We start from the raw sequence: 17,698 nt of genomic DNA, 5'->3' as shown, positions 1-17,698 counted from the left end.
CTGTTCAAATTCCTTTCATAATGCTGAGGACAAGATGCGCAGTTTTCACTGTGGTGACTGTGTGCAGTTGGATTTTAAAAGACATTTTAAAGTGCATTCTGTAGCAGCCGATTTTTAGCAGAGTTCTCGAGATTTATGCGAGGTGTTTGGAAGATCACCTTCTCTGCTGTTTAGTGGCAGAAGAGCAGCCTGCTTAATTTGGAGTTGGTGATCGACATATTGAAATCTGATTGCTGCTTCTGTGAACGGTGGGCCCCGTTCTCTCTGTCAGACACATGGTACTGTTTGTCAGTGGCCACCACTGGTACTCCTCTCTTTCGCTAGCCAAAGTCACAAATATACCTGTTTTTTGTCTTTTACAGATTGATTACTTTAACAATCAGGTCATCGTCGACCTGGTAGAGCAGCAGCACAAAGGGATCATTGCCATTCTGGACGATGCCTGCATGAATGTTGGAAAAGTTACAGATGAGATGTTCCTCGAGGCTCTTAATAACAAGCTAGGGAAGCATGCTCATTTCTCCAGCAGAAAGGTAACGTACTCCTCTGTACCTTCAAAACTTGCTTCCTTTCCTGTGTGATGCCTTTTCCGGCTTTTTAGTCATAATGGACAAAGGAAAAAGCCTTGAAGGGTGGCTGGGGTTGGAATCATTACCATCGGGTATGAAATAAGACGCCTGAGAGCAGCAGCAGCTCCTAACTACAGAACAGGCCGTCTGCTCTGGGTTTGGGTCGCGCCTCGGGCGGCCCCGTATCCGGCAGAGGGAGCTGAAGTATGTCCAATGTGAGATCAGCTTTATTCCGGGCATAAAAGAAGCGAGCTCATGCCTTGACATATCATGATGTCATCTGTAACCAATTGATGCGCAGTTTCAACCCACGTGACGTTCTTCCCAGGCTGCTCTAATACATAGTGACAGTGAAATTATTCACACTTCTGCTTTATTACAGTGCTGTGATTTTTTTTTTTTCATCGTCATTGGCTACAAAACATGTTCATCTCAGATTGTACCGATGATCATCCAGGCCCCTCGACTTGCTTTGTTTTTGGTACAATGTACGAATTAAAAGGCTTTATTTATTCCTCACTTGGCAGCATATTGAAAACATGGTCACCAGCCTGATTAATTTGAGAATCTTTCACACTGAGTAATCAAATAAGGGCTTTTAATTTATTGATGTCTCGCTACTGAGGATCGTTGTTTGAAATACATCGTTCAGAATGCTGGCTTCCCCCTTCTCCCTCCCACCCCAGTACAATATTTTATGTAGGTCAGAAATACAGAATTAGCATGGTTGTATAAGATATGTGCTAAAGGCTGCCTCCGGGGAGGCTGAATATAAACAATAGATCTGGATGTGGCTTGTCTGGGTAGAGGCGAGGATGAAGATAAAATAACCGCTTTTTCCTCCCAGATGTGGCTTTCCTTAAGTGCCCTTTAGCTGCAGCACACCTGTCATCTCATCTGCCACATGCAGCCTAGCTGAGGGAGGGGAACGGGAATCGTGCTTCCCGGTAACCTCGATTTTACATGCTTAAGCAGCAGATGTATAGCGTGTTCTGAGTAAACTTACCCGAAAACAAATATTTTCATGAAGCCTAGTCTGGGTTTCTACATTTTAATGCAAATTGCTTCCTTTAGTAGTACTAATGATTGTGAATAGTGAAGCCTGGGGGGATGGAGTCTTTAAATCCTCTGCAGTGGGGTAGTGTGGGAAGTGGTCCAGTTTCTGGAGCTGTCTAGTCAATAGACATAAGCTGCTAGAGAAAGTTCATTTTCTGTTCTGTCCTTGGTCCCATGTCTGCTAAGGTGTAGTGGTTCCATCAGAGAGAGAGCAGGTAGTACTTTGATACAGTGGGGAAGAGGACTGAATTTCATAAAGTATATGGGAGGCTATAAAATGAAATTAAAAAAAAAAAAAAAAAAGGACTGTTTGAGTCCTTACTTTCAGGAGTCCCTTCACAGCATAGGAAACATTAAAAGAAAATATTGCCAGTTGCAGCATTCCTCAGTAGGGGGTGGCATTGCCAGAAAACTGTTTGCACAGACTGGGAGGGAAACAAGGAATACTGCTATAAATAATGTTTATGGAGGGTATGATGTATCTTCCTGGCTTGCTAATTTCTAGTTTAAATCAATATAGCCTTGAAAAAATTGACCCGTAAAACTCTCAGCATCATAGTTATTTTTTTTCCCCCCTCTCGCATCTTTGCAGATGTCCTTTACCAGTATCTAAGATGTCTTCCTCAGTCCCATCTAGAACTGCTGTAGGAAACCTGAGCTTTCTAAGCCAGCCGCTTCTAGCTTGAATTCAAACAAAGGACTTGATTTCATTTCATAATTTGCGGTAGACTGTGGTAGTTCTGTCCAGATACTATAAAGTTCAGCATAGATTGAAGCTGTTCGTAAAGAGTGAACGTATGTGTGCTATGTTATGGGAACAGCTCCCATCTTTCAGCCTGAGTTAATGCTTCACTGCTCCCCTGTAGAGCAGGTTGCTCACTGGCTCCATGTGGATAAGCTCTAAGGGGCTGCTGTGCCCTAAATAGTAGTGTCCTAGTTTGTGTACTGCATGTCTGATCTGCTGCGGCCTGCTTGGTGGTCCTGGTGAAAGCCAAACAAACCAGGAAAAATACTGGCAAACACTTCCCCTATGAGTATGTGTGGCAAAATTTTATATTCCTAGAGCATGGGTCATCCTTCTCTGAATTGTCTAATGCTAATCTAGATCTGTAGACATGCTAACTATTCTGATAGTACTTCTCAACATCACAGGTTCATTTTCTCAACCTCTTTTAAGTTCTGATTTTTTTTCAATTGATCTTATACTTTCGAAGGATCAAGTGCAGTGATACTCTATGAATTCCTAAATCTTCAAATACTGGAAAGTTCTCATTAGTGTCAATCTCAACAAAGTGATTGTGAAGGGAAGAGTATGAGAAGGTCCATTCTACTCCACTTGATGTAGTGTCTTCCAAGGCGTAGTGAAGGTCTAAGTGACAGAAGAATACGGGACAAATGCGTAATGATTATTTGATATGCTCCCAGTCTCCAGTGATCTGCAGTCCAAGAACCTCCTGAATCAGGGCTGGTGTCCTTAATAGGTTTTTTCTTTTTTCTTTTTTAAATTGACAGAGAATTCCACAGCTTAGATACTCACGTGAAGAGCTCCTTCCTTCACGTTTTCCTCCCTTCTGCCTTTTCCCTTTTAGCTTACATCTGTTGCCTCCTAGTTCTTGAACAGCAAAACACGGTTCACTGTGTCTTCCAATACATCATCTCGATGTCGTTTGCCATCGTCTCCTGGCATTTCTTTCTTAACCTGAAGAGGCTTAGTTCATTTGGTCCTTCCTCCTGTAGCAGTCAGTCAGTACTGTTGGTTGGTTTTGCCCTTCATCAAGCCTCTTCAGTTCTCCTGTGTCCTTTTTGAGGTGGAGGGTAGTTAAGATACTTGTTGGGTTGGGAATGGACATTTTGGGGCCCACCATTTGCTATGAACTTTGGCTTTTCTCTGTGTGTATCACTGTATTATGTTGAATTTCATTTGCTCTTTCCCATTCCTTTAGCCTCTCATGTCTTCCTGCAGTTCTTCACAGCCAGACATTGTCTTTACTTCCTTGAATAATTACGTACCACCAACAAGCCTGATCACCTTCCTATTATCCTGAGATCATGGCTCATTTAAGATGATGCTAACAGTGTAGACCTCAGCACAAGCCCCTGCAAGACTCCTGTTTCCCATCTTTCCAGCGGTTATCAATGCAATGACCCCTTCTGTTATCTTTCATGGCAGCTTAAATTCTTTGAGTTGTTTGTGAGGAACCTTGTGAAAAGGCTCAGAGAAATCCAAGCAGACTATCAACTGTATGAAAACACTTGCTGTTCTTTTTATTTAATAATTTCGACTGATTTGCCCAGTAAACACAAAGTTCAGAGAGAATCACTCCTTAAAAAAAACCCCAACCTACCATCATGTTAAGCCACTTTCCAGTCTCTCCAGTACTGGATGAGTTTTAGGCGGGAAGCTTGTGCAGGCAACTGTGTCCCATCCGGTAGCAACAGTTGCTTCATTTCATTATGGTTTTGCTTGTCTTATACCTCTCCTATTGACATGTTGGTTTGAGATGTATGTTTTGGGAGGTTGAAAAAAGGCATTACATCCTCCATAGCTCCTTGCTGGTGAACACAGCTGCAAAAAGAAAAATTACTGTTTTCCTGGTATGGCCTCATTTCTTCATTTTCTGTGTGTTCCTTCTACACCTTGGTCATCTATCAGCTCTGCAGACCCTGGCGTGCTTCCTGCTCCTGCTGTGCTGGACTTCTTACACCTTTGTAACCTTCTGTGTACCTTGTTACTCAGACTTTTTGGTTTCCTCCTTGTAATTTTTCTTTTTTAAATATATTTTATTTTATTTTTTTACATCCGTTCTGTCAGTTTGAGCCAATCTATTTTCTACTCTTGGACACAGGTAAAGTTTCCTGCTTCTAATAATCTCTCCTGCCCTGCAGTTTAACCATGCTAATTTCCTCTTTTATTTTCCCAAGACTTTTGCTGGATAGTAGATATTTGCTCATAGCCCTCGGTGTTTTTAAATGGTGCCCATGCTTCCTGCACAGACTTAATTCATCTCCCTGCCCCTTTTGGCTTTAACAAAAATCCTCATTTTTATCTTGTTCTCCTTTTTTAATTAAGCTGAGCCTGATGGATTTTTTTTTTGGCTTCTGTTATTCCTGAAGGGATGAGTGTGTTATGGCCAGTGCTACTGAATGGCTGCCATGTGGGCGCTTGACATCTTGCTGCAGTGAAGGAATGTAATGGGAAGTCTGCGCCGAGAGCAGAGGGTTGGAGCTGTGACCACCCTGGGTGGGTCTGCAGGGGTGGTCACTGTTTGAGGGGTCTTAGATGACCTAGAGTGATCTGGGACAGAAAAAGCATTGCTATTGCAACTGTCATATTTTGATTGCTTCATTTCTTTGCTGAGGAGGGATATTGCAATGGAAAAAAAATAAAGGAAGACTTAAATAAAAAGTCATAAATTAACTCTTAGGTGCAGTGTTTCTCTACATGCACAAATGGTTTTTTTGCTTAATGGTGTTTTTGAGATAGTACCAATTTGTTGATAAAACTATAGGCTCTTGCAACTTGATTTTGTGCAAATATATGTTCTTATAACGCATCCATGAAAAAATATTAGAAAGCAGTGTTATAACTGGATTTCACATCTGCACATGCATATATAAAGTGGAATAACTATAGTTTCCGTTTCTATTACCAATGCTTATTGCTCTTCCATGAAACTTGGAAGTCCACGAGTGATGTTTTAATGTATGTGAATTTATTTTAGCTTTGTGCAACTGACAAAACGCTGGAGTTTGACAGAGATTTTCGAATCAAGCACTACGCCGGAGACGTGATGTAAGTTTCCTTCAGACATAAAGTTGCACCTTCTATTTTTGTCTTTTAGACAGCTTTGAAGTGGTACAATATTCTGATTTAATGCTGCTTCTGGTATGAACCAGAATAGCTGTCATACAGAATTACAGAGTGCAGCAGTTGCTTATCAGTTAAATCTTATGCTGGTTACTTGCTGTACAGCATATGATTTTGTACTTGGAATTGAAACAAAAGGAGAATATGGGGGGGTGGGGTGAGGGCAGAGCAGTGCTTCAGGGGAAAAGAAAGGAGAGGAAAAAAACCCCAGCACTGTTTAGGCAAGAAAGCTATACTGAGCTAATAAAATCTGGTTTAGACATCTGTGTTGTGCGATTATATAACTCTCTGGCTTTAAATTCTCAAATCAGTTTGAGCAGACTCAAAATACAGGGCAGTGTTAAACTGAAATAAGTATCAGTGCAAGGAGCCTTCCCCATTCAGGTTGAAAAGCTTTCTGTACCTGAAGCCTACAAAAATGACTACAGTATGTGACAGTAATATGAAGGAAGATTAAGTAGAAGTGAAAGATGCCCATATGTTAGAAACCGTTCACTGGGAAAGCTCTTGTCTGGAATATCACTGGAGTGATTTAATGGTTTAGGATTTGTGTAACTCCCCGTGCCAGCAGAATCTAAAGGGAGTTAATGAGGAAATAACTTAGGATTTCTTTTACCTTGAGATTAAATTTACCCTTAATTTATAAGGGTAACCAGTGTGATCATACTGTAGCCCATTCAGTGCAGCCAGATTTTGTTCTGGAGTTTTTGCTGAGCGATCGCTGATAGACATCCCTGATTTCAAAGCATTTTGCCAAGGAGGAGAAAATACAAGGTGCCTTATTAGTGGTTAAACCTTCTGCACTGCCAGTAGCTGAAAAATTTTGTAAAAGAAAACTGAAATGTGGAAATATTCAGAGATAATGTAGTTCAGGCTCCAATCTTACATGGAGTAGTAAGATTTGAGGATGGCTCCATGCAGGGATTTGGATGTTGTGGGGCTCTGGATCCCAGTGCCTGCAGTTCAGGTGCAGGCTTCCCGGGGTGGGATCTGAAGCTCAGGAAGCAACTGAGAGGGAGTCACTGAATGGGGAGATTTTGGACCTTTTCTTTGCGGGCAGAGTGCTGTCTTGGAGAAGAGATGAAACTCTGAAACAGTAATCTTTCAGGGTGGCATTTCTGTGGGAATAGAGGAAGGAAAGAGTCCAAAACATGTGTGTGTATGTGTTGATTTCCAAGAGTTTCCTAGTCACTGGTTATAGACTGCTCTTGATTTCAGGCACTCTCCCACTAGAGATTCTTCCTTGACACCACGAGAGGGACAGACTAGACATACTGAAGAAGAAAACTTCATTTCTGTAGGATTTAACACAAACACGTGCTCTGAATTTGGAGGCAGAAGTCATGAGTGTAACTCTGGAATTTGGGCCATCGACAACTTGCTCGAGTCCTGCTAGGTGTCTCAGCCATCATGCTCTTCTCCAGCATAGTTCAAATAGCTTTCTAAAACTAGATACATGTTGTTCCTGCGCTGGAAAGCTGGGCAGAAGGATCTAAGTCTCACATAGTGCTCATGCAGCAAATTAGTGGTAGGTTGGGAAACAGAGCTGGATTCCTGATTAGCATCTGCTGTGTCTGTAGGAGTGCAAGGATGCTGATTCCACAGTGATACCAGCAGCTCAGAGAAGGACTTTGCTTCTTTGCAATTAACTCTGTTTTCCATTTTTTTTAGTTACTCAGTCACTGGATTTATTGACAAAAACAAGGACACTTTATTTCAAGACTTCAAGCGCCTCATGTACAACAGGTAGGAATAAAAATATTAGTGAGGTGAATTTACATCTGATTTGTCAGAATCCTTTTTTATAGGGTGGATGCTAGAAGAGACTAATGTTTTCACTGCTGCTGTCTTTACTGTGTGAGCAGGGCACATGAATAAACACATTGCTTTGGAATTTGATCTTTGTATATCTACCGTGACCCAAAGGCTGTTAGTTTGATTTTTCAGGATAAAGTCCTTATTCTGTATATGTTGGTTTTGTTCTGATATAACCTTTAATTTAACTAAATTGAAAGTGGTTGTTTGATCCCAACTCATTGAGCAATCAAGATAGCTGTGCAGAGATTACCTGTGCTGCCTGATTTGTCATTAACCAGGTTTTTGGACCAGTTGCAAATGTACCATTACTGATCTCTCTTTAATCAGTGCTGAAGATACTGAGTAGCATTTGGTCAACAACAGATATCATTGGCCCCAGCTAGAAGTCCTTGTTTTGAAAGAAAGATTGGAGTCCTTTTCGTGTGTGCAGTGACGTGAAAAATTTAAACCATGTAGTCACGTGTTATAAATACTAATTAGGCAAGTACAAGTTGCCTTTGACAAGCAAATTTGAAATCCTATCAAAATGTGTGTGTATATACAAGTGACCCAGAAAGCTGTTTTCCTTGACGGCTGGCATTAAACATGTTCTACTTCTTTTGTAACTGTGGCCTGTCTCAACCTTTCAGAGGCTTTGCTCAGAGGTGGAAGTCAGCAAAAAATAGCCTGCGGCTGCTTGGACAACTCTGTTTACCTGGTTTAAAAGCTAGTACAACTATTAACTTAGTTTACAGTCCTGTCATGTTTACTCAGTGTACTCCCTTGAACAGCCTTGCTCTTCATGTTTTCAAGACTTCACATTAACCAAAAACCTGCAAAATATTTGCTGTACAGAGGTTTTATTAAATTTAGCCTCTGTTTTCTGTTAAGTCTCTGGTAAAGACTGTTCACAAAGACCACTTACGGCATATTAAAGCATGTGATAGACTGGCTGTTAGACTGCGGTAACTGCTTTCAGCTTTTGTCTGTTCCAGAGCTCTTGCCATCCATCATGGCCGTTTTACCTCACCTTCAACCCTTCAAGAAAATGTAGACTAAAATGTATAAATTATTTGATATATTGAGAATGGTGCAGAAATACAGCTTGAAATCAGATAGCAAGTTTCAAGGGAGGATGTTGTGGGCTATGGTCTTACTCTTTTCTGTTTTGATGAAATTCTTTATGTTTGTGTCAGTAAGGCAGACTCTGCTTTTGATAGATCACTTCTGCAGGTTTTTTACTACCCCATTACTGCACATCTTTATCTGAAGAGGATAATGCACTTGTCGTTTTTCCAGAATAGCTGGTTGTAAGCTTGAACAGTATATTGCTCAAGAGCAAGAGATATTTTGCCCAGGAATGTCATATGGGTTTGGCTGATACATTTTGAGCTGAAAACACCAGTAGATCTGGACAGAAGCAAGCTGTTGAATTTTGAATTTAGGGGAACTGCTGTTAGACTGTGCAATTAAAGAGACTGTCTTTTAGCTCTAACCCTGTGTTGAAGATGATGTGGCCTGAAGGTAAACTGAGCATCACTGAGGTAACCAAGCGACCTCTGACAGCTGCTACTCTTTTTAAGAACTCCATGATTGCACTAGTGGACAACCTGGCATCAAAGGTAAATATTTCTGTTTCAAAATTGACTCCAACTTCTGATCATCAGGGTGTAGCTTCTCTGTGGAGAAACTGCCACCTTCCTATCACTGCAATCAGTCAGAAAGCTGAGCTGATCAACAGCAGATGAGCTTTGGTTGTGACAATGGGCAGCTGTGAAGATCTCGTGGAAGAGTTAGCTGCCATCCCCGCATAAAGAAGGTGGATTTTTGTTTCCTCTGTGACCAGTGTATCTTTCACTTGTAGGAAAGCCAGTCTCTCTTAGATAATAATTATTATATCAAATAAATAATCATCTTTAACAAAGCTCTTTTGGCAGAGGGCCCAGAGGATGTAGTTTCACGGTGGAGAGATTCTCTCTTTCTGGCTTTCAATGCCAAGTGACTTCTGTGAAAATACAGGCAGACCTGTGTGATTTGCTTCTTTCCTCCTCTTTGGTGTGTTAGAGGGTGAGAAGTGAAACCTTTTATTTTACTAAATTAAGTTTTATAGTAGAAGGTATTGCTTTGGCAAGCACTACTTTGTGTGAAGAAAGGTAGGTAAGGGAATGAACTGGGAAAGGGGATGTCTGAACACGGTGCAGCCGAGTGGCAGGATGAGGCGAGCAGTGTGATCCCTCATGTGAGCTGTCCTGGTTTTGGCTGGGATAGAGTAATTTTCTTCCTAGTAGCTGGTACAGTGCTGTGTTTTGGATTTAGTATGAGAGTAATGTTGATAACACTCTGATGTTTTAGTTGTGGCTGAGCAGTGCTTACGCTAGACAAGGACTTTTCAGCTTCCCATGCTCTGCCAGTGAGGAGATGCACAAGAAGCTGGGAGGGGGCACAGCCAGGACAGTTGATCCAAACTGGCCCAAGGGCTATTCCATACCACAGGGCGTCATGCTCAGTATAGAAACTGCGGGGAGTTGGCCGGGGGGCAGTGATTGCTGCTCGGGGCGGGCTGGGCATTGGTCAGCGGGTGGTGAGCAAGTGCATTGTGCATCAATTGTTTTGTACATTCTTTTATCATTATTATTATTATTTGCTCTTCCTTTGCTGTCCTATTAAACTGTCTTTATCTCAAACCACGGATTTTACTTTTTTTTTCCCAATTCTCTCCCCCATCCCACTGAGGGATGGGAGGGTGAGCAGGTAGCTGTGTGGTGCTTAGTTGCTGACTGGGGTTAAACCACGACACGAGCAGAGATCACTAAGAAATATTTGCGTGTTACTGATGCCGGGTGACCTTGCTGGACTCCTGGCATTTTGGTAGTGCTGTGGATGGGATATGTGGTCCACAAGAGATGAACAGTGAGCCCAGAGCAGTGGTATATGTTAACATTTAGAATAATTAAGCAATAAAGGGCAATGTGTTCTGACTATCTTCTTGGGAGTTGCGGTAGCAAAGGAAATGTTAGTGGGCCAAGATCTGGAGGGAAAATGCGCAGGCTGATGTGGTAAGGGTAGGAAAAGCTTTGTAGAGAGATGATCCTTGTTCTAATAAGAAGACCCTGTGAAGAGCAGAGCACTATTTGAACTGCTGCTTGGAGTGGGAGCCACATGAGTAACAAAGTCTTCATAGGTGCTGTATTGGTCAGAGCACGGTCATACAGTACTGGCTGTGCACAGGAAGAGAGAACTAGCCGCACTGGGAATATTACAAGAAATAGTATATTGCTTCATGTTTTCCAGAATTAGGAGATGAAAACACACTTGCTTTATATTTTTGAGTTCTAGTTCTGGAGTGGATTTAATGTGCAGCAGTAAATCTGCAGGAGGGTGTGCAAGCCCAACCAAAGCTGCCTCGAGGTGCTAGCTGAGCTTTCTGAGGAATGAAGCCCCACAGTTCTCCCCAGTAAGCGTGTGACTAAGGACTGCTAAGAGGATGCCCTTGTTAGCCCAGCTGAAGGCCAGGTCTTGCTTTAGGCAGAGACCGTTAGTAGAAATTGAGAGAGGTCCTACCCCATTGCCTGTGCAGCCAGAGAGGAGCTCCCCTGGATGGCAAATCATGAGGTGTTGGGGCTGGAGAATGTGGCTGTGACCCTGATGGAAGGGAGATGGGGGCAGACTTTAGTCAGACTTTCCAAGGAGTCGAGATTTACCTCATCTGTCAGTCCCCCAAATAATTTGTTGGCTAGCCCTAACCTAAATTTGGGTATAGAGATCTCAAGAACCCAGAAAGGTTTCTCCATGTGTTGCGAAAATGAGTAGTTGGGGAAGGAAAAAGATTCTCATTGATGCCACTTGTTGTTAATGCAGATCTCTGTCGCACAGAGCAGTCACGTTATCTCTTGCCTAGCCAAACAGGTAAGGAACCTGATGCACCGCAGTGAGGTGTTTCAAGCAATACAGACAAAAACTGCTGGGGGTGTTGTAGTGGAGGGCTCTGATCAAGGGGGGATAGCAGGGAGCTGTTGGTGGGGAGGTTTGGCAAGGGCTTGTGGAAAAACTTCATTTGCTTGTTTATTGGAAAAATTATTCTAGGCCACCTGGTATTTGTAAAAATAGGATAGTCAAGAGAATGCTGTGCACTGTGACGGTTTGAACAATTCCTGCAACTCACCGTGGGAGATGAAGAATTTAAATCGCACATTATCCATCTTGAGTCAGTAGGTACCAAAATTCATCATCAAAGGCTGGCTGGCTTATGTGAACTGAGTTGGTTTCATTCCATTTATCATCAGTATCTCTACCACAAATGTCAACCTTTTCCAAGCATAGGCCGTATTCAGGATTCGGGACTCATGAATTCACTAGGAAGCTCCTACATGTGTCGCAGTACACACCTTTCCTGTTCTTTACCTTCCCTAAATTTTCATTGAGAAACCTGTATTGAAGATGTTGGGGTTTTCCTGATTTTCTGTTGAATAGCAATGGAGAAAATTGTCTTAGAGCATTGTATTTCCCAGAGAGTTATGGATCCCGTTAAAGGGAAGGGTCTCATTAAACAGGCATGTTTGCCAGGACTTCACAGGGGCTCTTGCCAAGCAGGAAGGAGCCAAGGGCTGTCTTGGTTGTGCCGTGTTTTATGGCCGACCTTTAGCATGACGGAGGGCTGGAACGAAGTGGGTGAAATTCGCACCTTGGATTCTGCTGTTTAAAAGTTTACATGGCTAATGCTCCTTGCAGAACAGTGTTTGTAGGTACTTAAGCTTGCAAACTAAGTTACGTAGTTGAGCTTTAGCTATTTTTAGTGGAGAGCCTGGCTGTTATACATCTTAAAAACCCCCAAACTTTGGTGAGACCCATCCTGAAGTCAAGCTTATGTACTTTAAAGGGTCTAAATTTTGGTGTGTCCCAGAAAGGAGAGGTTACTTAGATAAGGGTCCTGAACACAGTCATTGTGTACTTCAAAAGGTAAAACAGAGTGCAGAGATAGTGCTTCTGTTTGGCCCTTGTGCCCTGAGGATCTCTTTGAGGTGACATTCTGGACCGTTAATAATATGTGTGTGTTATTAGCAAGCTAATAACTGGGCATTCACCCTATGCTTTGTTAGATATGGTTATGCACAAATAAATGGGATACTCTGCCTCTGAGTCATTGCCAGTTTGGATACTTGTCTCAGCTCTCTGACTTCTGCTGGGGGCTGGAGAGGGGGTGAACAGTTGCTGTTCCTGGGCTGGTAAAACCACTGTCTCTTTTGGGGCCACCACTCATTGCAGTTACGGGTACTGTAATGCTTCTCTTGGGTCGTGTTACTCATTTTTCCCGTGCTTAACTTCGGACCGGACTTGCACTTCTGGGGATGAACAATGACAACGTCTATGTCTCTGACTGCGGTTTGGACCCTGCAGGACTTTTTTTGGGAAGCCTGTGGTAACAGCTGATGAAAACAGCTCTCTGAAAACAGCGTTGCACAAGTGGTGTTAGCTGCTGTGGTCTACGGATGTCAGAGGAATAAGGTTCCACAGGGAGAGGTAGTATCAGTTCATGTTTTTCTCGGCTGTTTCTCAAAAAAACAAGATGAAGATAGGCTTGAATTTTGTTGCAGTTTGAGCTGGTGATTTATTAACATTACCAGCATGTGCCCAGTATATCAGCGCAGTCAGTGCTGCTTTTCTCATCCTGACCTCCCATTCCACCTGGGCTGTTCTTGCTTGTTTAATGTTTCTTTGTAAACTGCTTTAAACCATACTTACGTGCTCTGTTTCTACAGTCCTTGAACAGAATGACAGTCCAAGAGCTCTTTTTCATTGATACTCATTACGCCTTCCCAAAAAGCTGCAGGTTTTTAGGCAGTATCAACAGTATCTTTAAACCCATCATTTGGGGGAATGGTCTCCAAAAATGCTAATTTGGTGGGCAGGAATAATAACAATATCAGAAATAGAGCTCAAAGTCTGTGAATACTGTACCTACAGCATTAGTTGGTTATTTAACTTTTCCAGTATTTAAAATAACCACCTTTAAAATTCTGTTCTGTTGGTATCCTGGTTTAAATCTGGAGTTCAGTGATAAAGCAGAGTTCTGCGGTTCCTGAGAGGAAGGTGGTGTGTTTATGAGGGTGTCCGATGCTTCCATTAGGGTGAGTAGCACAAAAGTGTTGTTAACACTGCAGGGGCTGTTCACAGGTATGGTTTTAACTTCAGCTTGTGTCTACACGTGTCCGTACAAGTATGAAGACTCAGGAAATATGTTTTTGGAGGATGCTGAGTTGAAGTGGTGCTTATCAGTACTGGTATCTCAATAATACTGTGATCCTCTAGACTTACACTGAGAATCTTTTGGGTAGAAACCTCTGGTAGGTAGAAAAAAGTGCTTTCTTTCAAAAAACAAACCAACCAAAACCAAAACTAGCTTTACAGAGTTGCCATGTAACATTTCTCAAGCACGTGTTTTACTGCCCATGCTGTTCTCTTGAGGATTTGGTCTGTCTGTGATGGATTACTTTGGGTGGCTTTTCTTTTAAATACTGGCACGGGAAGTCCTTTGGCTGACACAGCTGTAAATGATGAGCTTCTCTAGGAACTCTCTCTGGACATGCATCTTTTTTTTTTTCTTTTTTTTTTTTTCCCCCCTGTTTTTTCCCCTCCTTCTATGTAACTCCTTTTGTCTGACTCGTCTTTCTTCCATACCTCTCCTCTCCTATCCAGGTTGACAAGCTTCAACTCTAGTAAGTTATAATGTCATCACTGTGACTGATTGGACATATCCAGCACAAATTTGTCAGTCCTGTGTCCTATCCCTTCTCTCATCTAACAAGCTATAAACTATGGAAAAGAAATCTCTCAAGGAGGAGTTTGTGTAGGGTCCAATGACTTTAAACTGTTTTGTTTTCTTTTTAACACTGAAAAATCTAAAAATTGCTCAGCTTGATTTTTAAAAAAATCAGTTGCAATTAGGCATCTAAACAGCTTTCAGAACTGAGGCCTTTGTGTCTCTGTATTTCAGTTCTTCCATTTATAAAATGCAGCTCCCAGGCTTGACAGCCTCATGGTGCAATAATGGGAGCTGCATAATTATCCCCCTGAAGAGCTGAGGCTGGTGGGATTGTAAGCATGGAATAATCTACTTTAGAATTTACCCTAGTAGCTGTCGTTGCTGAGAGGCTTTAATTACACTGTAATTGCACTGATAGATGATCTCCTGTCTGTGCAGGACCTTCCTATTTCTGTTTTCCAAAAGGAAAGCAGCGTCTTGACTTCTGCCTTTTATATCAAATGCAGATACAGTCACTCCTCTTTGTGCTGGGCTTGAAGTCACAGATTTTTTGCATTGAGGTTTGTTGCGTTTTTGAATGGCAAAGACATGAATGACAACCCACGCAGCCAGCTTTGCAGTGGTGAGGGGAGTTTATGTATTAGCAATAATGAATAGCTGTGAACTGGACGCTGTAATGTCAGTAACGAACAAGTGACACCATTTCCCTTGAGGCAGAGAGGTGGGATGCACTTTCTTGACTTCATGCTCCTAATGACTTCTTTAATTTGGTTCCTGTGTTCTCAAGACGTTGCAGTTCTGTGGATCGAATGTGGGCTATTTCTGATATCAATCTCATCAAAGGACTTATATTCATCTTGACATCAGATGCAACACAACGGTACTGAGGGCAGGTCTGGCATGGTCTGGCATCATTCTGATGTTAGTGACTCTGTTGCTAACACTGGGATAGGTCTGTCGTTACGGGTGACTAACGTGTGGATGGAGAAGTGGCCCAAGCTGAATATTAGCAAGAGGGGATGGGGAGAACTGCAGACCGTTCACCTTCACACTGCAGACTTTTTCACAGCTTCTAGGTTCAGTTGCTTTAAAGGGTCTAAATTTTGGTGTGTCCCAGAAAGGAGAGGTTGCTTAGGTAAGGGTCCTGAACACAGTCATTGTGTACTTCAAACGGTAAAACAATGCAGAGATAGTGCTTCTGTTTGGCCCTTGTGCCCTGAGGATCTCTTTGAGGTGACTTTTTGGACAGTTAATAATATGTGCATGTTATTAGCAAGCTAATAACTGGGCATTCACCCTATGCTTTGTTAGATACTGGTTATGCACAAATAAATGGGATACTCTGCCTCTGAGTCATTGCCGGTTTGGATACTTGTCTCGGCTCTCTGACTTCTAATTCAGGGAGATCTCTATCTATTCTGCATTTTCCCTAAATAGCTTATTTCCAGTCATATAGGAGACTTGTTCTAGCAGATGAATGACCTGGCCTTTGTTTCTTGCCATACAACTGAGAGATTACAATACAGAGCTTATAAATTGCAGGCATCGGGTCCAGCAAACTCCTACCCCTCAGCAGTTATAGCTGCCATGACCACGTCAAACCTGCTTCAACACTGATTTGAAGTTCAGAAAGGGCTGCTTCTCCCTTCGTAGTTTGACACACAATGTCTGAGAGAGCGTGAAGAGTGCCGATGACAGCTGCGTTCCCATGGCTCAACCAAGCTCTACAACTGAAGGGAAAATCATCACCCACGCAGACTGCAAGTTCTGAGAGCTGGTGGGAGACTGTCAAGTGAATAAAGACCCTTGTAAAACTTCTTACCTTCAGTGCAGAGATAATTTTCAGGAGAAAGCCAAAAAAGTTAATACGTAAATCTCTTAAAACTCTTTAAATTCTACCAGGACATTATATTTCACCATCCCCTCCCTAAGGAAAGGAGAACAAATAGAATAAGTATGGATTGTGTTGAATTACCGTGGCAGAAGAAAGTGCTCTGTGTGGTGGTGACCTCAGTAGAAGACTGCACACAGAACAGAGCTGTCGCTTGGCTGCCCGGTGTCCTGGGGAAGCTGTGTCCTTAGTGTTCCTTCCTTTTTTGAGCCTTCTGTTCTCCGAGGATATGAAAAGAAGAGCCGGATGAAGAGAGCACTGCCCTACCAGGGGGGCTTGGCCGGTTATTTGGAAGTGGGGCAGTTTTCCTCACTGCGTGCAGCTTTGCCTCGGTCTCCCTGGTAAGGAAAGGAGCCGAACAAGACCCTGACGCGCTTCGTGGGGAGAGATGAAGTCACTGGGGAGAAGGGAGATGATGCAAGAACGTATGTTGCCCACGCATCCTTCTGTTTACCCACACACTCCCCATACCTACTTACGCACTCCTGGGTTGCTGCATGGAGGGTAGGCAGCACAGGGATGCTGCCAGCTCTTGTTTGCATGCTTGGCTTAGATTTCGCTTGCTCTCCTTGGTGCCGTACATTCCTACCCCAAGGATAGCCCTCCAGGAGAAAAGCACAGCCTGATGCTGATTGAATGCTTAAGAAAGCAGGGAAACGTTCCAGTCCAACACCTTCCCCAGAAGATCCAGTGGCTTGTATCAGTTTCTAGGATATGAGTCTCTGCTTTCCCAGGGCCTCCATATCTTAGCCTGCCCATTACTCCTATTCAGCCTATTCATACTCATTAGTGATCGGAAGCTCCGTGTGCCTGTCATTAGTGCTGCATACCTCCAGGTTATGTCAGGACTAGCCAGGATAGTCAAGGATGATCCTGTTTCTTCAGTATTACTGAAGGGAAAATAGCAATTTTGAGCCTTTCATGTTATCCTGAGATTAGGTAAGTGACCTAAAATCATAGAAAACAAGGCTAAATCATAGGCAAATCATAGAAAATAGGGCTAAAGGGGACCTTGGGGATGCACCTAATTCATCTCCTGTTTGAGGACGCCTCTGCCCCTGTCTTCTCTTTGCAGATGCTCGTTCAGGCTGTTCCTCTCCAGTGATGGAGGTTTCCCTCCTTTCTGCAGGCATTCTGCTCCCATTCCTTGTTCTCCTGATGCCTAATTTGAATTTTTATACTGTAGTTAAAGCCAGTGCTTCTTTGTCCTAAAACTGAATATTTACTTTTCTTCATATCTACCCTTTAAGTGTATAGAATCTAACATTGGGATGGTTATATGACTCCTCAGTCCTTCAAGACTAAAACCATACTTCCTCTGAGTCACATTTTCTGGTTTTCTGATCTTTCTTGTTCTTCCCTGAACTGACACACCGCCGTTTGCATCCCACTTGAACTGCAGTGCCCCAAACTCAATGTAATGTTCAGATAAGTAGAAATCTGTTGGGTTTTTTTGTCTTACCGTTTTCCTGTTCCTTTGCCCCTTCCTTAGAAAAACATGAGCTTGACTCATGTTCAGCTAGAACTCCTAGATCTTTTTTTAGCACTAATGTCAAATCAGTTTTTCATTCTTTTATCATACAACTATTTCCACCTAAATGTGGAACTTTGCATTTGTCCTCACTAAATTAATCCTTTTTTTTTTTTCCCCAAACCACTCCTCCCATTTGTCAATGTTGTGGGTTCTTGCACTCTGAAACTGTATATTGCCTACAGACTTAGTACCCATGTTGTACTCCTTCGTTCAAATCACTGTT

General features: G+C 42.6%; 1 protein-coding gene across 4 annotated transcripts in view; it reads left to right on the top strand.

The window, feature by feature from the left end:
• Positions 1–17,698, top strand: part of MYO1D (myosin ID) — a 195,922-nt gene that overhangs the window by 78,811 nt on the left and 99,413 nt on the right. For all 4 annotated transcript variants that reach the window (XM_072885932.1, XM_072885935.1, XM_072885933.1 and 1 more), the window contains exons 11-14: positions 363–533; positions 5,348–5,418; positions 7,165–7,239; positions 8,780–8,912. In XM_072885932.1, coding sequence (XP_072742033.1) covers positions 363–533; positions 5,348–5,418; positions 7,165–7,239; positions 8,780–8,912 — 450 coding nt within the window. The remainder of the gene's footprint in view (positions 1–362; positions 534–5,347; positions 5,419–7,164; positions 7,240–8,779; positions 8,913–17,698) is intronic.

The sequence above is a fragment of the Ciconia boyciana genome, chromosome 22 (genome assembly GCF_034638445.1).
Source record: "Ciconia boyciana chromosome 22, ASM3463844v1, whole genome shotgun sequence".
NCBI classification, from domain to species: Eukaryota; Metazoa; Chordata; class Aves; order Ciconiiformes; family Ciconiidae; genus Ciconia; species Ciconia boyciana.
The sequence above is the reverse complement of the archived record's forward strand: the minus strand, read 5'-3'. Positions and strand labels throughout refer to the sequence as shown.